General features: G+C 39.9%; 1 protein-coding gene across 7 annotated transcripts in view; it reads right to left on the bottom strand.

Annotated features, from left to right (window-relative positions):
• CRADD (CASP2 and RIPK1 domain containing adaptor with death domain) overlaps positions 1–23,464 on the bottom strand; it is a 231,769-nt gene that overhangs the window by 103,221 nt on the left and 105,084 nt on the right. The window contains exon 3 of one of the 7 annotated variants that reach the window (XM_054526481.1): positions 14,567–15,381. The exons of the other annotated variants lie outside the window; for them this stretch is intronic. Coding sequence (XP_054382456.1) covers positions 15,362–15,381 — 20 coding nt within the window. The 3' untranslated portion in view covers positions 14,567–15,361. Of the gene's footprint in view, positions 1–14,566; positions 15,382–23,464 lie in introns of those variants that run through there. 7 annotated transcript variants of the gene reach the window in all.

Genomic DNA, 23,464 nt, shown 5'->3' with positions numbered 1-23,464 from the left:
CCTGTTAAATTTCCCGAGGCAAAGAAACATATTGAAAAACCTAATCTGCTCATTACCAGCCTGCTGCCACTGTCAACGTCTAAAGACGTGGCAACTCACACACATATTGTTCTTCTTTTCCTTCAACAGGCCTGAGAAATTACAGCCCCCTTCAGGGACTTGCTGTACTTTGCCCAACCAAGCATCTCTGGGTAATTTCAGAAGGAAATGAGCTCTATGCCGCATTATGATAATCCATGCCCTCCTTCTTTCCCTCTGACAGATATGTCATCACCAAGGCATTTGCTACACATTGTTCCATGGCCGACACGCAGGCTGCTGCATGGGGTACAAGGTCTGGGCACTAAGCAGCGGGATACGGTTTTAATGTCCTAATTTCATGTAACAAATGTGGATTTCCAGCAGTCTTGCTAATACGTATTTCTTCAGGCAACTTGTTGGGGAAGGAGAAGGAGGGTTTCCTATGTTAGTTAGCTGTTTATTTTTATTTTTATTTATTTATACCACAAAACACTGTTCTTTTTCACTGAACAGCTCGATGTACTGCATAGGAGAAAAGGGCAGTTGAGGAAACAGGCTCTGAGGACTGGCTCGAAAACATAAAGAAAAAGAAAAATTGAGTATAAAGTAATGTAAAATCTTTTATATACATTTATTAAAATAATTCATTCAAATTTCTAAAATAAATGAATTAGACTGTATATACCCTTTCAAAGTAATTTCTATACTTCTTCTAATGATTTTCCATTTATTCTTACTTTAGAGTTGTATCACATATATATTAAGAAAAAAAGACTCAGAAATATATATTTTCTCAGTGTAAGGCTGAAATCTTTATTACAGGATTTCCATGTAGAGTAAGAGAGAGAAACCTCAATGGAAATGTACAAAGGCAACATGATTTGGTCTTCAGAATTGCTTTATAACCCCAGCAAGGAAGTAACTGTGGCTTTAAGAATATTCAGTACACAAAGATAAGTGGTGCCTAACTCAGAAATGACTTACTGAACTCATCATAGTCATTAAAACAATAGAAACTCTAATGGATTCTGAGAAATCTTGAAAGCAGTAGCTATTATACTCAGCTTACTCATCATCCTTAACTACCATTTATTAGTTCTCACCCCCTTTGTATAGCAGGTATTATTAATCATCTGTCAGAGTTCTGGGAAGTTAAAGATCAGGGAGGGTAATGCAAGGTCAGACACTGAGTCCATGGGCAAAGTGAGATGAGGTCTGAATCGAGGAGTCTTTCATTCAATGTTTGATTCTGAATTATGTGTTTACATCCTTTCCTCCTCCCTCTCACTCCCACCCACTGCCTGGCTATGAGGTTTTATTTTCCAACTGTTTTGCTTGGTGTAAATTGGAAGGCCTCTAATGGAGAGATGAAACAGCCACATTTCAACAGTAGAGGAGGGGTGGTGATTTAGAAGGAAACAAAATTTTAATGGTGTCACTAGCCAAGGGCCTGACCACAGTGTTCAGCAGCTCATTCTGATGAGTACACCATGACTCCGGCAGATACCCCGCACTACATTTCATTTTTCTCCTGAGACTTGGGGACTTCTTTAGTTCCATCTAAATCTCTCATAGTCTGGGTATGTCAGCACTTACCAGAGCATCTGGATGAAAACTGAAAATTTCCCCTCAGATGTAGCTGGTATATACCTGGTTATACAATTCCAAAATCCAGATATTTGAAATCATACATGTGACTCACTAAATATGTGCATTTTCCCTTCGATATCAGGCATCATTGCAATAGCCTGGATATATTTAAGCTACCAAGGAACATCCTCACTGGCATCACTCTTGCCAAAATGCATTAAACACCCAAGTTTCCAGATAAGGATGATAGGCATTAAGAACCTACAAATGTGCCTACTCTACAGATATATGTATTTTTTTTTTCATTTCAGTGTTTTGTATGGGATGGTGTATTAGTTTTCTACTGCTGCCATGACAAATGGCCACAAATGTTAATGACTTCAAACAGTACAAATTTATTATCTTAACAGTTCTGAGGGTCAGAAGCCTGACTTGGGTCTCACTGAGTTAAAATCAAGGTATCTGTAAGGCTGTGCTCCCTTTTGGAGGCTCTAAGGGGATTGCATTGCCTTGTTTATTCCAGCTTCTAGAGACTGTATTCCTTAGCTCCAAGGCCTTGCCGCCATCTTCTTAGACAGCAACAGTGGGTCAGATCATCACATTGCATCCATCTGATCCACTCTTTTCCTCCCTTTTCCAATTTTTTCTTGTGATTAGGTTGGGCCCATCTAGATAATCCAGAATAATCTCCCAATCTCAAGATCAGTACCCTTAATCACACCTGCAAAGTCCCCTTTGCCATGCAGGTAACATATTTGCAGGTTCTAAGGACTCAGGCATGAACATCTCGGTGGGGGGGACATTAGTCTGCCTACCACAGATGAGTTTCCGTTTTGTTTTGTTTCCTTTCCATTTCAGCTGGAAGTAATTTGAGACTTCTGCTTCTCAGAATGCCAGGAGAGACAGATCTCCCGAGTTAAGACTTGCTAACAGCTTACTGGCAAGGCAGGGCACTCACAGTTTTTTTTAAAGACGCTTAATGCCAAATGGTGGACGTGGAATGGCTTTAAAAGAGAAACTGTATTTAAGATGCCCTCAACTACAGTAGATATTTTTTTTCCTACTCACAAACAATACTTGGCAGGTGAATATGATAGAGGAGTGGGCCTCTTTCTTGCCATCATTCAGGAACCCAGCTTAATAGAGGCTCTGCCAACTTCCAAATTTCTCCCAGGAGCTGCCTCCCCTCCAGCCAGCCTGAAGGGAAAACGAGGATGAAGGAGAGAGAGCATATGGGAGGTTTTCATGGACCAGGCCTGGAAGTGGTACACATTTCTCTATTCATATTCCACTGACTAGACCTTAGTTTCCCTTAACTGCAAAGCAGACTGGGAAATGTAGTCTGGCTGTATATCCAAAAGAAGAGGAAACACATGGTGGGAAACAGCTGAGAGTATACCAAGAAATCATCCTGATCTACTCTAGTCTTCTCCCAGAAGTTAGCATTCTGTCAACTTCTAAAGGTCATCAATCTCAAACAATTACCACTGATGGCTCTGAAGCATGGCATTTTATCTCGGAAATAAAACTGGCATTGGGGGCAAAATGGTATTGTTTCAGAGGCATAGCTCTCCTCTCCCTTCCTTGCTCCCAAGCTGACACTAAGGGGAGCTCCTGCCTACTTGCACACATGCTATCTCCATTACTCCAGAGAAACCTTTTACACAGAGGAAAGGCTGGCTATTGGAAGACGTCCTGAAGCACTCAGAGCTCACACTGAGAAGCTCCCCCAGTAACTGAGATGCTGCACCCACAAAAGTACCTTGGTTTGTTCTACAGATTACAGGAAAACAAATGGCCTCCCAGAGAAAAGGTCTGGATGGTGTTTTCCCCCCTTGTCAGGAAACTAGCAGACCGAAGACGACATTCAGAGGCCCCACAAAGATACATTTACCTGCAGAATAGTGGAATATTGTCCCATCCCACACCTCTTGAGCTTGCACTAGATGAGAAAAAGTAGCCATGGCCAGTTGGCCATTGGGATACGCAGCTTGTGGCCTGGCCCAGAAATTCTCCTGGCTGCTGCATCACTGATACCTGGTTCTAGTCCTGTTTACACACTGATATGATGATGGCTGACATGAGATCAAGCTCAGAGAGCCCTGATTTAAAATAGAGCCTAAGACATAATTATAAAGTCAAAAAACAATAGATGTGGGCATGGATGTGGTGAAAAGGAAACACTTTTACCCTGCTGGTGGGAATGTAAATTAGTAAAACCACTATGGAAAACGTATAGAGATTCCTTAAAGAACTAAAAGTAGAAGTACCATTCAATCCAGTAATCCCACCACTGGGTTTCTACCCAGAGGCAAAGAAGTCATATGAAAAAGACACATGCACATGCATGTTTATAGCAGCACAATTCACAAGTGCAAAGATATGGAACCAGCCTAAGTGCCCATCAACCAACGAGTGGATAAAGAAAACATGGTGTATATATGCCATGGAATACCACTCAGCCATAAAAAGGAATGAAATAATGTCTTTTGTGGCAACTTGGATGGAGCTGGAGGCCATTATTCTAAGTGAAGTAACTCAAGAATGGAAAACCAAATATTGTAGGTTCTCACTTATAAGTGGGAGCTAAGCTATGAGGATTCGTAAGAATGATGTAATGGACTTTGGGGACTTGTTGTGGCCAGATGGGAGGGGATGAGGTATAAAAGACAACATATTGGATACAGTGTACCCTGCTCAAGTGACGAGTGCACTAAAATCTCAGAAATCACCACTAAAGAACTTATCCATGTAACCAAAAACTACCTGTACCCCCAAAACTATTTAAATAAACATTTTTTAAAGGCCAGGCACTGTGGCTCATGCCTGTAATCCCAGCACTTTGGGAGGCTGAGGCAGGCGGATCACCTGAGGTCAGGAGTTCGAGACCAGCCTGGCCAACATAGTGAAACTCCGTTTCTACTAAAAATACAAAAATTAGCCAGGCATGGTGGCAGGTGGTAATCCCAGCTACTCAGGAGGCTGAAGCTGGAGAATCACTTGAACCCAGGAGGTGGAGGTTGCAGTGAGCCAAGATCATACCACTGCACTCCAGCCTGGGCAACAGAGTGAGACTGCGTCTCAAAAAATAAATAAAAATAAAATAAAATAGGGCCTAAGAACTACATCTAAGGGCAATCAAATAGTTAAGGAGGGAAAGTTCTTCAGAGATCAATACCAGCTAATAAATGCAGAAGAATGTAGGAATTAGGAAACTACCATTTCGCTTCCACCTCATGAAGTATTGGAATTTGGCAGTTATCAGTAAACATTAAACCATTGTGAAAGGTTGATAAGGAACTTTATAATGGAAAGATCAAGGTGAAAATGTCAAAACCTCCAATCAATCTATGATCATTACACATGGGACTGACAGGCTTTATGTACCTCCTGATGTGGTATGGTTGAAAGTCTACAGCACCACCAATAAAAGGTATTCTTGCCTGAAATATTTAACCTGAACCTAATCGAGCCTCTAGATTCAATGACTAGCTTACAGGAAATATAGCAAACAGAAAAGCATATTAACTACCACCACAACGATAAAATCACCCCTAGAATAAATGATTCAGCCACTTTAATTGTGTATGTGATGGTTAATTTTGTGTGTCAACTTGACTGGGCTTAAGGGGTGCCCAGATAGCTGGCAAAACATTATTTTCGGATGTCTGTGAGGGCATTTTCATAAGAGAGTAGCATTTGAATCAACAGATTGAGTAAAGATCACCCTCATTGTATTAGTCCATTCTCACACTGCTATAAAGATACTACCTGAGACTGGGTAAGTTATGAAGAAAAGAGGTTTAATTGACTCACAGTATGCATGTCAGGAAACTTACAATCAAGGCAGAAAGCAAAAGGGAAGCAAGGGGCAGATCTTCCATAGTGGCCGGAGAGAGAGAGAGAGAGCAGGAGTAAGTGCCATACTTTTAAACCATCAGATCTTGTGAGAACTCACTCATTATCACGAGAACAACATGGGGGAACCGTCCCCATGATCCAGTCATCTCCCACCAGGTCCCTCCCTAACACATGGGGATTACAATTCGAGATGAGATTTGGATGGAGACACAGAATCAAACCATATCACTTGCCAATGTAGGTGGGTACCATCCAGTCTGTAGAGGGCCCAAACAGAACAAAAAAGTGAGGAAGGGTGAATTTTCCCTCTTCTTGAGCTGGAACATCCATCCTCTCCTGCATTTGGGCAACAGCACTCTTCTTGGGCATTCCAACACTGACTGGGACGTATACCATACCCACCCTATACACCCCCAGCCCCTACCCCGACACACACACGTACTGAATTACACCACCAGCTTTCCTGATTCTGCAGCTTGTACACAACTTCTCAGCCTCCAAAATTATGTAAGCCAATACCTACAATAAATCTCATATCTATATTTATCTACCTGTTACTCTCTCTGTGTCAATCTATCTATTAATATTATATCATCTATCTACTATCAATTCTGTTCCTCTGGAGAACCCTAATACAGTGTATCCCAAATGTTAAGTTAATGAAAAAGAAAGTCATCATGGTACACTTACCACATTTTCTACTAATGGATTTTAAGTTGGCATATTCAGACATGAGATCCATGCACTATATCTGCTTACAAAGTAAATAACACGGCTACTTTGATATAGGTTGTTTTGATGCAAATAATTGTATAGCTGCAATTACTACTCTATCAGTCTTATTTCTGTCTATACCCCTACAGCAGTGAGCCTCTGATTTGCCCTGTTCTGATTTACAGCTTTAAACTATCTGGGTATTTTTTCAGCAATTCAGAATAAAACAGTCATTATTTCATATCTTTATTTTGTTCTCATGATCTCAAGTCAAAGATTCAGTTTGTTAAACAACTTAGGGTGGTAAAGATGTATTCTATAAAATGTCTTTCAATGGAACATTTCCACTGCAAAAGAAAATGGCAGACTAGTCAGGCTTACAGTTACATGCTATGATCTTTTTATTGAAGGTTGTAATCTGATAGTGGGTCATGACTACCTGGGAATAGAAGAGGGGGACAACAGGGTACTCCCTATGCAGAAAGGGTGAGGAATACTTTAGGAAACTCCTGGTGCATTTCTATTTACATGTATGTGTGTGCTGGGTTACAATGTAAAATGCATTTCAAATTGTCTGAATGTGGCCACTGTAGGTGACTGACATTTGCATGCATCACAGTCACAAACATAACCTCAGAAAGTAAAATCAAGAGGCAGGACTCAATTGGAAGGTGATCCAGAATAAGGTTACATTCATTGTTTTAGTTAATCATTTACATAAAAATACCTAGTTCTCATAGAATTTTTGGATTCCTTGGGCCCTTAAATCCCAATTTGAGAAAGAATAACACAGTTCAAGTCCCTTATATTAATATAAGGAAACCAAAGTCACCCCGGTAGAAATGCATGTCCTTTCTCCCCTCCCCCTCTTCCCTCCCTTCTTCTCCTCCCTTCCCCCACTCCTAATTCTGTTCCTGGGAGTCCCTCCCTCTTCCACACAGGTGTAAGAGAGCCCAGGGCTCCTAAAGCAGTAAGAGAGCCAGGCTACAGGGCGTGGACTGGCATGGGAGGTCTGGTTGTTGGCATGGCTGGGTATCCCTGGGCCTCAGAGAGAAACTCATCAGCACCTTGGCCTGCTTTCCTCAGACTCACCTGTGCTCACTATCAGAGTGCTAAGTAGAGGCACATCTGGAGAGGAACTGCTTGCCAAAGGAGCCAGCCATGTGGTTTGGTTTGGCTCTTTAGTAACAGTACGGTAATAGTAACAGCTGTGGTTTGGCAGTTCCAGGTGTTCAGGAGCTGAGGTCTCTCCGTCTCTTCCAACCTTGGAGAGGAAGAATAATGGTCAAGAGCCCGGTCTCTGCAGCCTATTTGAGTTCAGATCTAACTGCCACCTACTAGCTGTGACTTTGAGTAAGTCACTTGACCTCTCTGTGTTTCTGAGAGGTCATGATTAAAATGGAGGGGAGGGAGGAGCTGATAATTGCTATCTCATAGGGTTGTTGTAAGGACTGAGTGAAGTGTAACATATGTAAAATTCTTACAAGAGTGACTGACAAAGGTGCAATTATGACTCAGTCAGTCTTATTTCTGTCTATAACCCTTCACCTTACCCTTCATTCCAGAAAAAAACACAAAAACTGAAAAATACTTCTGCTTCTACTGTACCTAGGGTAGTGTCCCCAAGAACATTCATCCAGCAAATATTTGTGGGGATTCACAAAATACAGACAAAACACAGTTTCCTGCCTTCAAGAAAGGTATCATTTCCTGGGAAACAAAGAAAAAGTCATCCCACCAATTATAAATCATGTTCCAAGGGTTAAAACAGAGAAAGCTATAAGATCAAGGAGGAGCAGCGGGATTTTACCAGAAGGAGTCTCAGGTGAAGCTGAAGGAGGAAAATGAAGCTTCAACTGAGGCTTAAATGATGTGGAAAGAGATTGTTTCCAATCTTGAGCAAAACCTTATTGGTTCTCTTAATAAATCACCCAAAGCCTGAGTGACACGACTAAAGTGGAAAAACAGAAACAGCTGGTTCAATAGGGTGCTGGGACTGCAGGCTCGATCCTGGAAGCCCCCTAAAGGCAGGAACTGCCTCTTATTGCCCTTTCTATGCCATACTTGCCTGCCAGACACTGAAGGCACATTTGGCTGACTGTGTCCTTTTGTCTTTATTTTTAATATTGCTATTGATATATAGTTATGCATTGTTATAATGTTCTTTATGCAATAAAAAAATTGTAATAGAATTAAAGACATATAAACATACCAAGCACACATAAAATACATTACCAGCAGTTGAGTTACCTATTGCAGTGGTTTTAAAATTCTTTTGGCAAAGCTATGCCAGGTACCACCAAGATGTGGCCCAGACATTATGTGGGATTCTTATTGCCCTTCAAGATGTAGGAAAAAATTGGTTCAAACTGCCACCAACTCTACAGCTTCTGGAAACCCAAAGCCCTTCTTAACATTTTGGTGAGGGATGATGTTCTCAGGGCCTCCTTCATTCCTGGGCTCCCTTTCCCATGACTGTTGCCTCTACACTGACCTGCACTGACTGTGATGTGAATGTACGCATCTCCAAGTTGACCCCCTGAAATCTACTCCACACTACATGCTATACTTCACAGAAAAGCTGGAGACCACGAGGAACAGGTGCATCAAGACCCTCCCCACAATTTTATGCCATTTAGTTGATGCCTGCCATTCTTCCACCCTCCCCTCTCTTTCTTTCTCTCATGTGTTCCCCTCACTCTCAAAGCAACCAGTAAATGCTTGCCCTTGGTTCACACAAAGCAGCTCTCCCAATACCCAGGCCTTTGGGGTTTCCTTTTCTTCCTCAAGCACTCATCAAAGTGTTTTCCCCCAAGATTATTTTCTTCATAAAGCAAATTCTGATGCCAGATGTTCTAATGATAGCATTTCCATTTTTCCCACCTCCGAGTATTTGTAAGGAAGAGGAAGGGTTGGCCCCAGTGGAGGCAGCAGCTGCACCAAACAGATGCAACAGTGGCCAGTGAAAGCATCAGAGGTGGTACCAGGATGTGCCACGTGATCTCCAGCCTAAGATGCACATGAGCACGTGAGACACTGCCAAGGGCAGAAGAGAGGTTTGCAAAGGGTTAGAGCTCTAAGAGATTGCACAGGGTCATCAGAACCAGCAAAATTGAAATGATTAATGTCAAAGAGACTCATTAACCACGGGGTCTTAGAAAACAGGGGCTTCAGGTAAAAACTCATAAGAAAAATTATAATCTTGACAAGGAAAAGTCTAGCCCCATAGAAATGTTTTCATTGATCTAAAAGTAAATACTTAATGCTAATAAAGAATATGTATTATCCAGATGGCTTTTTTTTTTTTTTTTTTTTTTTGACAGCGTTTTGCTCGTCACCCTGCTGGAGTACAGTGGCGTGATCTCGGCTCACTGTACCCTCTGCCTCCTGGGTTCAAGTGATTCTCCTGCCTCAGCCTCTCAGGTAGCTGGGATTACAAGCGCCCACCACCATGCCCTGCTAATTTTTGTATTTTTAGTAGAGATAAGGTTTCACCATGTTGCCCAGGCTGGTCTTGAATTCCTGACCTCAGGTGATCCACCTGCCTTGGCCTCCCAAATTGCTGGGATTACAGGTGTGAGCCATCGTGCCCAGCCCAGATGACTTTTATATGGTAGTTCATAAAGAATGATCCTGACAAAAGAACAGATTTGTATTTATACCATGCAAAGGAATGTTAATTACAAAACTGTTGACTATGGTAGAAAAAATTTCCCAATGGCTTAGCTTTATATAAAGTGTTCCCTTAAGATATATTACCTGAATAAAAAGCTCAAAAGTCCTTGAAAAAAAAAGCCAAACTTATCCTCCCAGCCACTTGATAAAATAGACATAGATAGCTTTTATTACATGCATTAGATAAGTAGATAATATTTAGCGATTCCAACTTATCCCCAGTCTAGAAGATTCTTGAAGTACTTATCTACTCTAGGATGTGACAAAAGATTTCACCTTGGTTAGGAATTTCCTTATGCCCTCCTCTGAGAAGGTAAGAAATTGTTCAAATCCCTGGGACATCCCTGGTGTGTCTCAGTCCAAGAGCCAAATTAATATCCTTGCCCTTGTTCTAGCTATTTTACAAGAGGCTGCTCAATTATCACATTAAATTAGGATTTGCATATAGCTTTTCGTCATACAAATAAGCTTGAGAAAGGGCCTTCCTAGCAGCTAATCTGACTAAACTAGAAATATATGGGTTATTTTCCATAGGAAAAGAAAAATAGACGGGAAAGGCAAAGAAAGGAACAATTTGACAACTAAAAATATTGGGGGAAAGATAAGAAGAAACAAGTGAGTCTTAGAGCAGAGAAGTGAACGGAGCCAAAAGATCTCTGTTGCTCTTTGCTCAGATGGGGTAGGCCTTGGCTCTGCCAATGAGTGGTATAAAGTCCAAATACTGTAAGAGAAGAGGACGTGCGAGCAGCCATGAAATATTCCTTTCTGGGAAACTAGGAAACTAGATAAGACCCCTCCAGGTGGTGCCCAGGATAGAATGTGACTTGAAAATGACAAAGGGCCCAAAGTGCAGTACTTCTTCAACCTGTTTAAGAATGTTGAACAAGTCTTTACACAGTTTGTAAGCACACAGTCCAGATGAGCAGGAACTTAGGGATGGGGAAGAAGCGTGGGGTAAAACTGCACAGATTAGCCCTTGGGGAAAAGTTCCTTGATCCTAAATCACAAACAAAGTAATTCATTTGTTTATTCATGCGATAAATATTAACCTTCTATATGCTCCAGACATTGTTCTAGGTGCCCGCGATACAGCACTGAACAAGACAAACAAGGTACCTGCTCTTCTGTACTTTATAGGTAGGGGCAAAAAAATAAGTATACAGAAACACACATGCATTATATAAATTAAAATAAAATAGACTATGAGATAGAGTGTGGCCTGGGGTTATATGAATACTTTACATAGGGTGGCCAGGGCAAACCTCTCTAGGGAGGTGACTTAAGATGAAACCTGGGTAATAAGAGGAAGCCAGCCTTATGATGATCTATGTAGCAGGGAGAGAGAAGAGAACTGCAGAGGCTTTGAGGGAAGACTCCCACTTGGTATATTTGAAGAACAGAAAAGGGATCTGTGTGACTGCAGTAGTGAGTCCTGGCAGGGTGGGGCAGACATAGGCAGCAGGTACATCACAAAGTTCGGCTTTCCTTCTAAGTGCTATGGGATGCCAATGGGCGAGTTTAAGTGGGGGAGTGGCACTTCAGTTTAAAGAGACCACTCTGGCTGCTCTCTCCATGGACTGCCAGGGGCAAACACAGAAGCAGAGATGGATTAGGAGGTGATATGGAAGTCCAGTGAGAGATGTCAGAGGTTCGGACTGGGATGGTAGCAGGAGAGGAGAGGAAAGTAGATGAATTCAGGTAAATTTGGAGATATGACAATAGGTCATAGTGATAGGCTGGATGTGGGATATGAGGGAAAAAAAGCAATCAAGCGTGATGCCTAAGGTTCGGGGCTCTAGCAGCCAGATATATGACAGTGTTATTTACTGAGATACCAAGAGGTGAGGAAGAAAGGAAGAAAGTAAGGCTGGGATTAAGAGTTATGATTTGGATACATTAAATTTGAGATGCCTCTCAGATTCAAGTCTGGAAGTCAGGGCTACAGATGTTAAGTTAGCAAGCAGAAGGTATTTAAAGCAATGGGACCCAATGAGATTACTCAGAAAGAGTACAGAGAAACCCAAGGATGAAGCATTGGAGGCTTTCCAACAGCTAGAGGTCAGCTGTTGGAAACCAGCAAGATGCAGAAGAAATGAGAACGTGTGGGTGCACATGAGCCAATAAAAGAAAATGCTCCAAGAAACAAAAAGTGACCTATTACATCAATGCTGCTGAAAAACAAGTAACATAAGAAGAGAGAATTAACCACCCCATATGGCAAGATGGTGATTGGTGGGGACCCTAAAAAAGGTAATTTCAGTGGGCTGATGGCGAGGACAGCCAAGTGAATGGGTTGCTTAAATAATGGAGGATGAGGATGTACAAATGAGATATACACAGAGTTCTTTTTAGAAGCTCTGCTGTGAACAAGAGCAGAGAAATGAAGTAGGTAGGATAGTAGTCAAGGAAGGCTTTTGTTGTTGCTGTTAACTTTTTATTTCCAAAGATACAGAAAAGTAGAGAAAACAGTATCATGAAGCCCCATGTCACTCGCTTTGACAATTATCTGCCCCTCATCCCACTTCTTCCACCTATTCCCCAACTCATTCCCAACTCTTTACCCACAGGATTATTTTGAAGCAAATCCCAGACATCATTGCAAGGAACAATTATTTTTAAGTGAGAAGTACTATTTGTTATGAAAAAGGAAAACAGAAAACCGTGTTATACAGTGCTCTCACTGAGAAAATTCCAGCTCCATCACTTTAGCAGACTGTCTTTAATAAAATGTATGAACTGTATTCTTCCTTTAAAGCAGGATTCTCAAACTATGGCCCACAGCCCACTGAATGGACCACAAGGGGCTTCCACCTGAACAGCAAACCAATCCAGCAAAGCACAGGTCCTTCCCTTGTTATAAAGGATAGAGGAAGTCCAAGTTCACCTTTTGTTTTCTAGTTTTATATTTGTGCATAATATAGCTTAAGTAATATAGCTTATTAAGTAAGTTATTTAGGATTATTATGAGTAGTACATTTCTAGAGTTTCTAGGTAAGAAGTCTGATTGCCACACAATGCCTGGCACTGTTGTGGAACGCATATGCTGATGGTTGCAATTTCTGTAAATTGGGGGAAAGATGCATAATCCCCATGCATGTCTTGAGTTGCTTATGGTTTGCAATTCTATTTTTGCTTTTTCACTATAAATTATTAAGCTTCATTAGCAATTTATTGTGGGTTGTTTGGCTAAACTCTCAGTATATAATGATACATATGTGACTATTAAGAAATTTGCAACTTGTTCAATCTTCAGTTATCTGTGATCCTAGATACAAAGATTTGAGACAGAAAAAAATTAAATCCAGAAAATTCTATATATTAACATTTTCTGTGGATTCAGGGGAAACTTTAATTTTATGGAAAACCTCAATCCAGTTAAGACAGTATAGCAGTTAAGAGCCTAAATGGGATCTAGAGAGTGCAGGTTCAAATCAAGGCTTTGCTACTTAGTAGCTACATGACCTTAGGAGGTTATTTAACTTTTCTGTCTCTCAGTTTCCTCATCTGTAATTGGGGATTATAATAGCATCTACTTCATATATTTAAATGAGTGTCCATAACTGAAACAGTACCTGGCATATATTAAGTTCTATATTTTTCCATAGAAAATATTACTGCTATATCCACTACAACAATTCCTACAACTATTACAGTTTATGATGCCAGGGTTCTGAGAGAGAACAACCTGAAAATCATGAATGTGACTGAAATCTTCCCAAGTGGTAGATCTAAATACCATAAATGTTGGCTAGCTTTATAGGAAAACCCATTTAACCCATAATATAACCAAAGTATTCACTAAGAGCACTAGCTTGAATTTTGGATCTTGGAACTATTTGGTGCAGAAAGCAGAAAGACATGTATCCTTCTCTGAATACGGGCCAACCATAGAAAATGTTCTATAATAGATGAAAGAGGGTCTCCAGCATCTTCTTTCCTCCTTTCTGTAAGCCTCTTCTACCTTCTAACTCCTTGCTTTCTAAGCCCCAGGTATCTGATAACTTGATTTTGTCCTGAGTCCTCCCCTATAATACTTAGCAGGCCAGTTCTCCCCTAAGACATTCTATTTTTCAAAAATGAATTATTCTCTAGGATGTTCCACTTCCAGCTATTGTGAAGAGAAAAATGATTTTATAAAATGTATGGTTACTTATACATGGCTAATAACATCTTAAGATTCTCAGAAGTATTCCTAAAGTTCTTATCAGAATCTCTAGTTATCGGAAATCAAGACAGAGTAACAAAAAGTTAAGTGAAAAAATTCAACCAGTCTGGGCCACCATAGAGCCTTATCTGGAAGCCAGCCTGGAGATTAAAAAAAAAAAAATCCCTTAGGACTATTTGCATGTTTTCTTCCCTCTATTTTGAAACAATATAGTATTTATGTTATATTATTATTTCTTACTGAGAAATAATAATTGTATCTATGTAGGGGATAAAATGTGGTATTTTTAAATGTGTATACCTATGGAATGACTAACTCAAGCTAACTAACATATCCATCACCTCGTGTACTTATATTTTTGTGGTGTGAACATTTGGATTTACTCAGCAATTTTGAAGTAAACATTATTATTAACTACTACAGTTACCATGCTGTACAATAGATCTCAAAACTTATTTCTCCTGTCTGAGATTTTGTACAGTTGACTAACTTCACCTCCCCCTGCCCTCCACCCCAACCCCCAGCCCTGGTAACCACCATTCTACTCTCTGTTTCTATGAGTTTAACTCTTTGATTCCACATGCAAGTGAAATCACGCAGTATTTGTCTTTCTGTTATTGGCTTATTTAACTTAACATAACATCTGCCAGGTTCGCCATGTTGTCTCAAATGACAGGGTTTCCTTCCTTTTTTTTCAAGGCTGAATAGTATTCCATTGTGTGTATATGCACCACATTTTCTTTATCCCTTCATCCATTAATGGACACTTAGGTTGATTATCTTGGCTATTATGAATGATGCTGCAATGAACATGGCAGTGCAGCTATCTCTTTGATATACCAATTTCAATTTCTTTGGATATATACTCAGTAGTGGGATTGCTTGATCATATGATAGTTCCATTTTTAGTTTTTTGAAGAAATTCCATACTGTTTTCCATAATGGTTGTACTAATTTACATAATATAGTATTTTAAAAATCTTTTTCTCTGCAACAGCTCTTGTGGTAGCAGAGATCCCAACCCCAATGTATGAATGAAAAGGTAGGAAGTTGGGGGGGTGGGGAGTGATTAGTCATTTGTAGGACTATCGAGTGTGTGTGTGTGTGTGTGTGTGTGTGTGTGTGTGTGTTATGTATATGGCATTTTATTTCTTGGAGGAGATGCAGATACTCAATAATCACTGTTAATTAAGTGATTTTTTTTAAGTAGGTGATTGTGTTCATAAGAAATTCAAAATCTGGGACCTAGAGTCAATTCCTAAGGTCAGGAGTAAAGATCATGCTTACCTGAAGAACCGTTCTGGTTTTTCAAATTTATTATAATCCTCGATTCTTCTAGCACAGCTGTCTCTTGCCTAAAGAAAAGCCAGTGGATTAAACCACAGATTTCATTCTCTGACTCACTACGAAAAGGATTTTAGGGGATTTCCAACAAGAACCATATAAAACCATATAAATATTACACAAATATAGACTGCAAGCCAGAAAACTATAAATAAATAGAAATTTGAGACCAGCAAAAATATACACACAAGTATGCAGACCATGCTTGTTATAGTTGAGTTTCAAGTTTATCTCTGAGTCTCTTGGGGGCCAAAAAGAAGAAAGAAGCAGCATCCATTAAAGTTATTAGAAATGATAATGCATGTTGTTTTCACCCAGAGAAGCAAAGCTCTTTCTGCGGCTATAGGTTCCACAAGACATTTTTCAAATGAGTAGCAGAGTTGACAACATCCTTAACTCTGGGACCTCTGGCCAGAACTTAAACTTCTTAGGAGTTCCTAAAAAATTGCACTAAGTGACAAGCTCCCCAGAGGGTGGGAGAGGCTTGTGTTCCATTTACAGAGGCAGTATAAACACACAGTTTTCTAAAACCACAACTACTACCTTTAGAGTTCAGGCTACTTTCACATATTGTGAAATTTTAGATAAGAGGACCCAAAACAACAAGAAATCTGTGGAGGGAGGAAAACAAAACAGAGAATAACTTAGACTGTGTTTGATTTTCCTTTCTAGAAGCTATCTTCTACAGAAAAACATCTCTTTTCCAAATTTTCCCTTCTTTCAGAATAATAAAGGTATACCACTTTTAACTACTTTATTGAGGTATACTTGATACACAAGAAACTGCACATATTTAAAGCATGCAATTTGATATGCTTTCACACATGTATCCAACCATGAAACAGTCCCCACCAGCAAGGTGATGTGCACACCCCTCATCCCCCAAAGTCTCTGCCTGCCCCTTTGTCATCCCTCCCTTCCACCACACTCTACACCTCATCTCCAGCAAACAGAGCTACTTCCAATTTTTTAAAGATACATGATTTTTTAGAAAATGTTTCAGATCAGAAACTAAAGTCTATACTGAACATTATTGTTTTACATGTGCTCCTTAGTCATCCCCTGGCTCTTCTAAACCAATCATCATCCTTTCTGTCTCTAAAGTGATTGGAAATATTGGAAGTCAAATACTGTATCTTCAGTTCTTTCATGCTCCTGCAGAGTTGGCTACGTCAAGGCTGCATGCACAGCCTGTTCAGGAAAAGTGGATGGACCACCTTTCCCCTGAAGCACATCTCCAGCTTCTCAGGCAATCTGCTGGAGGCAAGCTACATACATTCTGAAAATAAATGACTGCATCAGGTACTTCTTAGCCTCTGCTTGGGGAGAAACACCGACCTAGCCTCTCAGAGAAAAACTCTGGTACTCTGGGAAATATGAGGATTTTGTCAGGCAACACAGGAAGTGGGAAAGAGAAAGATGGGGCAGGAGAGATTAAAAAATAAAAAAAAAGGAACCACCACCACAGTCTCTCACTTTGAAATGGTTGACCACCAAGGATAAGACATACAAATAATGCACATAGAAGAAGAGCTAAGAACTGTAGAACACAGTGCTCCAGGGGTCCAAAGGAAGGAGAGGTGCTTCTATTTCAGAGTAGCCCAGGCTCCACTATGGAAAGGCTGATGAAGACAGGGACTAATGTCCACAGTTCCCCAAAGGCTCTCCCGTGCCCCGTCTCCTGTAATTCCCACAAGAGTGCTGTGAATAAAACAGTGGTATTGGTTTCCCTTAAATGGTGGGAAAACTGAACCTTGTATAGGTCAGGAGACTGCTAAGGAGAGGCAGAGCTGGGGCTGGAAAGTTTGTCTTTTGATCCCAATGCCATTGCTGTTTCTGTGACACCAGACAGCATTCTCAGGTGGAGGATATCTAGACAACTAGACAACAACTACCTCACACTCTCCCTTTAAAATCAAGAACATTCCTGAATCAAGAATAGTCAAGAGATAAAAATAAATTTTAAAAAATCAAGAACATCATTCTAACAAGGGTCCAGTGGTACATTTGCTAAGGAGGTGCTCTGAGAGCCACCGTTGGGCCTCAGAGACCACACACACTGTGGTCAGGTGTTGATACGGGTTGGCTGTGTCCCCACCCAAATCTCATCTTGAATTGTAGCTCCCATAATCCCCACGTGTCATGGGAGGGACAAGGTGGCGATAACTGAATCATGGGGATGGTTTCCTCCATCCTGTTCTCGTAATAGTGAGTTCTCACAAGATCTGATGGTTTTATAAGAGGTTTCTCCCTTCACTGGGCACTCATTCTCTCTCCTGCCACCTTGTGAAGAGGTGCCTTCCGCCATAATTGTAAGTTTCCTGAGGCCTCCCCAGCCTGAGAAACTGTGAGTCAATTAAACCTCTTTCCTTTAGAAATTACCCAGTGTTGGGTATTTCTTCATAGCAGCATGAGAACAGACTAATACAGGTGACATGGCAGAGATGTGTTTCCTCCAGAGCATACACACATTCCAATGGTCATGAGATTAGCCATATTTCAAGTGCAATAAAGAGGCTTACCACTTCACAACCTCCAAATAATCCTATAAGGAAAAGACAGGATAATTACCAATACTACTATTAATTACACTCAAGTTTCTTGTTGAGTAAGTTTGCATTCTTGAAGATCAGGCTTCCTTAGGTGAAGCATGCTCATGGCCTCACCATCCTCACCATGGTAAGTGATAATGCCTGCCATACAGTGGACTCCAAAAGATGTTTGTGGAATGAACAGATGAGGTCAACAGGCCACACTACAGAACTCTTTAATTCTCATGTTAAACATGCTGATAGAAAATTATCTGTCCCTAAATCATGGCAGAATAATCACAGTCAACTATGAGGCAATCCTTTCCAGTTTGGATAGTTTTAAAGAACTTGGTATAAGCATGTATTTCTTTCCATTAAAGTCCTTTGAGAGTGGATCTTATTTGTTTCATTTCCTTGGAGAAAATCTATCCCTGAACTTGAAAAAATAACATTTAAAAGGAAAAAACAAAGAAACTGAGTTTGCTAAGAGGTTAAGTACAAGGTTCAGCAGACGTACTCCAACATATGCACATATGAGCACCACTTATTTCAAAGCTAGCCTGTTAGGGAGCTACAAATATATTCCAGTGATACTGGTTTGGGGCAAAAAATGTGCAGAATGCCTTTTTGGAACTATCTTTATCTCTACAATCAGTTGATGTGATATACAAAACAAAAAACAAAACAAAAAAAAACCCTGTCATACTACTTTACAGTCCTGGCTCGTTTTTAACGAAAAATTACTCTAGCCAGTTTAACCACCACCCATGAGGCTGACTTAGTGATGAACAACTCTTGGCCAGTCCCTGACATCAAATCCACCTTCTAAGAATAAATACCACTGGGGTAAAAAAAAAAAGAAAAAAAAAAAAATCTTCAGCAGAATGTACTAAGGGCTCTAAAAGCAAATTCCAAAGAGAGACTTCAAAAATACTTTGAGCAATAGCAACATTATTGGAAGATATGTATAACCTCTCAAAGTGGACTCATACACAATTTGCACAAACTGCAATATAAATCCTTAAACAGCCGAAACATACTTGTAGGTAACAATTCCATTATGTTTTGGTCATCCTTACATTATTCCCCTGGCATAGTGCCCAGTACATAGTAGGGCATGCAGCAAATGCTTTCAAAATTAGATTTCCTATGGGAATAAAGTACAGAATTACCATTAGTCACAGAAGGGCCATTACCCACTAGACTTTTGTCCTAAGGAGAAAATGATGTCTCGTGTTTCCTCATTGTCAGAGGTGGGTTTTACTGCTTTAGGGGCTCTACCTCAAGACAGTAACTGACAGATCTATTTGTTTTTACTGCCTTCTACCTCTACTGGCAAGTAGAAAACTTATCCCTCTGAATGTTGTCTCTTAAAGAAATCTTTATTTTAAAACAACTAAAATGTAAATTGAAGGGATTTCAGAATCTATAAAAAAGCACTGGCATCTACTACACTTTTAAAAACTGTGAGCAACTGGCCATCAAGACAAAAATTTAAAAATTATACAGGATCTACCTCCTAAGAAAAGGTAATGGAATTCCCTTTGAGGATGTGCCTACTATGTATTAAGTATTATGCTACCCGCAGTGTTCAGGAAATCCTACAAAAGAGGTATTATCATTCTCATTTCTACAGATAAAGAAACTTGAAGCTTTGAGAAGTTAAATACAGATGTATAAGTTTACATATTCCTTAGAGGGCAGAGCTAAGGTTCAAATTCAGGTCTGTTAGAATCCAGGTCTGTCCTTCACCTGTCAACTGTGGAGTTTATTCCAGAAGTCTAAAGCAGAAGGCCCATTGGCCAGCCAAACGGGGCCTAAAACAGTGATTTGATAAACATGAATGAATTGCCAAAATTTAGAAATATGAGGTTTTGCATAAAATATGGATTTGTACCTCCATTATATCAAAGCTACATCATTCATTTGTCTTCATAGGCCCGGCAGTTAATGCTTTTGAGTCTGTGACCTTTGCTATTCCCTGCTGCCTCCCCAATACTTTTCTTTTAAAGCAAAAACCAAAACTAATGCTCCACCGGTCCTGTCTTACCTGTATATCCCACAGGAATTTAGAATCATACCATTTTGATGAAGTAAGATACAATCACTGAGATCAAGTACACGACTTTATGGTGAATTTAAGGCCAAAGGGTCACATGACTTGTTCATGGTCACAAGCTGCAGATTGGTTCATGGTCACAAGCTGCAGGCTTCGATCCCATACGTCCTTATTCTTGTCTGCTCTGCTACTCAGATTCTCACTGGCAACCAAACATATATATGATTCAATGGCCTGTGAAGTAGGGTAACACCATTCTTCCACAATTCCCTTTGAAATGACTATCATGAGCTTGCATTTCTGATGAACATGCTGGAACTGCTAGACTTCACATCTATTTTCTTTCATTTGCCGAAAGTCCCCTATAAATAAATCACTCAGCTTCCACATATCCTCTCCTTGGTCTCCCATTCCTGTTCTGCCAGGAGCTGCCAGCAGTAGCTGTGGTTGAATACTGAAGGGGAAAAGAAGCTACAAAGGAAGCCCCAGTGGAGCATCTTTGACTTCTAACCCACAGGTCAGGGGATCGGGAAGACGCATACCAGTGAGTGACTCATAGGTCACACAAACCAGTGGATGACTCAAGCCACTACCCTTCGGAGTAGACACAATTTTTATTTTCATTTCGGATGTTCGTCAGAGGAAATCAGTTTGAATCATTTTCAATTATGTAAATACTAAAGCATATTTCAACCACATAAGATGGTAAAATTTTCTCCTCCTTTCTCTCAAAGGTACTAAGTTTATCAAATTAAATGATAAAACTTCCTCTCCCAGACTAGGAAAATACACCAAAAAACAGCTTGCCAATTGAAAATTATTTTTAGAGGTGTTTGGAGTATATGCATTATCAAACATAGTTCCTATTTAAAAAAAAAAAAAAAGCAAAACACAACATTGTACTTATTCCAATGTTTCTATATGTGACTGAAGCCAGAAACTGTATTTGTCAAAATATCATTCTTTTGAGGAAAGTGTATCAAATTAATAACGAGTTGTGCCTGAAGAGGTTTTAGAATCTCAAAGTAAGTAGGCTCTGTACTTTTCTAATAAACTAATGAAGAATAGACAGCTCTTTATTAAGAAGAATCGACTTTTTATTTATACCAACGTGGTGTTTGTTTGACATTTGTTTTTGTTTCATTTCTGACCTACTTTCTTTCTGACAGTCTTGAATGAATATCTATTCTTATGTCCTTTAACCGTCTTGCAAGGTAGCCAGGCCAACTGGCTTTCCCCCTGGACAGTAAATCACTCTGGGACTCTGTGTTCTAATATCAACTCGGCCAGAGATTTGCCACGTGTGCTTTATCAACCTCTCCATCTCTTCTGCTTGACTTCAGACATCTGCAAAGCTGAAAAACAGCTCTGACACAGAACAAAGGGTTTTAAGGTGCTCTGAAAGCCCACAGAGGGCCAAACCATGACAGCCGTGGATTAGCACGTGCTCACTTCATTCTGCTGGTGCTTGGAGACTGCACAGTGGTTAGAAGAGCAAAGGCTCAGGGGCCAGACGGCCTGGGTTTAGAGCCCAGCTCTGCCATTTATTAACCATGCAACCTTGGGCAACTCACTTAACCTCTCTGTGCTGCAGCCACCTCAGCTATAAAATGGGACATTGAGAGTTAAACATGATTAGATATTCAAAAGACTTAGTGCAGTGCCTGCCATACCATAAAACTTAGTAAATATCAGCAGTATTTATTATTCTTCCAATTTTGATGCCCTCACTGACATGCCCTGAGTGTGAGTAAAATTTTGTCATTCAGCTTGACTATATTTAGTGCCTCGATTCTTGAAGGAAACAACATCAGAACCATTAGTATAATTTCCTAAGATCCAGTCAGACATCTCTAGGGCATAAATTGTTATGTGGGACCAGCCATGAAGTACCGCATTGCAGGTGTTTTGGAAAGTTGTACTAAATCTAAGCAGAGGATGTGAACCCCACGCACCCTGCAGCAAGAGTTTGGCGAGGTGGCTTGCTACTCACTCTCTTCCCTGACTGATGTCTGGTTCTGACATCCAGAGCATGACACATGACAGATGACAGCGACACATCTGCACATGCCCACCAGCACACCCAGGTTTTACAAAAGCCAATGTCATTTTTTCAGTAAGTAAAGAAAATAGTGGCACAAGGGATGTGCAGAATTTCACTTGTTCATTTGCTTTGACATTTTTAGGGAATTTCTTGTGATAGTCCTAAAAGTATTTTACAAACACATGAAAAATGAAATTAGCCATTTTTCTCAGGCTTCTGCTTCTCATAAAAAAGATTATCAAATATATGCTTTTGAAGAACAAGCATAAATAAATGTTATTTTATGGCTTAAAGTTATAATTTATAGGCTTTTACTCTTTTCTGAATATGAAGAAAGTTGCCACACATTTTGCTTTTATCACTGCTTGCCTTTGATGAAGTCTTTATAATTGTTACAGTAACAACCATACCTTGCATCTTTCTCACATGCAAAAAACACAAATGCTACACTCCACTTGATCTATTTTAATTTACTCGTTGATCTGTCTTAATTTACTCATTGTTTAAAATTTATCCATAAACAAAATTAAAAATAAAAAAACTTAAGAACTATAAAATCAAAGGACTACTCCTGGGAGCCAGCATAAAATAAAACAAAAGAGCTCAGATTTTGGACACAGGCAGACTTGGATTTGTGGGTGAGAAATTTAGTCCCTTCTCTGCTTTGATTTCTTCATCTGTAAAATAATAATAATAATAATAATACCTATACCTGTACCTTGGAAGGCTGGTGGTACCAGGACAGTCCCTGGGGGAAAATGTGGCCCAGCAAATGATTTCTTAAGAAATAGAAGGAAAGTAAAAAGGAAAGGAAAGAGGCAAAAAAGGAGGGAGTAGCAGTGACTCTCCCCAAGCTATACAAATTGGGTTATAACCCAGGCCTTCTGCCAAAATTCTGCCTCTCAAATAGAATACTTGACTGTTTTTATTATGTGAATTTTTCCATACATAACAAAGTAGAGGAAAGTGTAAAGAACCCCCAAAAACCTATCACCAAGCTTCAACAATTAATATATTTTACCATTCTGATTTCACGTATTTCCCTATACACATTCTTTCTTTTGAAGGAGTATTTTTTAAAGAGTCTTAGGCCTCATATTAATTCATTAATAAGTGCTTCTAAATAGATAAGGACTTTTAAAACTCACAATACCACCAACTCAATAAAATTACCAGTAATTCCTTAGTAACATGTAATAAACAGAGTATGTTTCATTTTTGCCTGTTTAAAAAAAAGGCATTTTTTTAGTTAGTCCGTTGTTCAAATCAAGTTCCAAACAAGATTCATACCTGCATTTGGTTTACAGGTCCCTTAAGTCTTTTTTTTTTTTTTTTTGAGACGGAGTCTCGCTGTCGCCCAGGTTGGAGTGCAGTGGCGTGATCTCGGCTCACCGCAGGCTCTGCCTCCCACCCTTAAGTCTTTTAACTTAACAGTTCCCCATCTCTACTTTTTTCTCATA

The sequence above is a fragment of the Pongo abelii genome, chromosome 10 (assembly GCF_028885655.2).
Source record: "Pongo abelii isolate AG06213 chromosome 10, NHGRI_mPonAbe1-v2.0_pri, whole genome shotgun sequence".
Classification (NCBI taxonomy): Eukaryota; Metazoa; Chordata; class Mammalia; order Primates; family Hominidae; genus Pongo; species Pongo abelii.
This window is presented reverse-complemented; position numbering and strand designations above follow the sequence as displayed.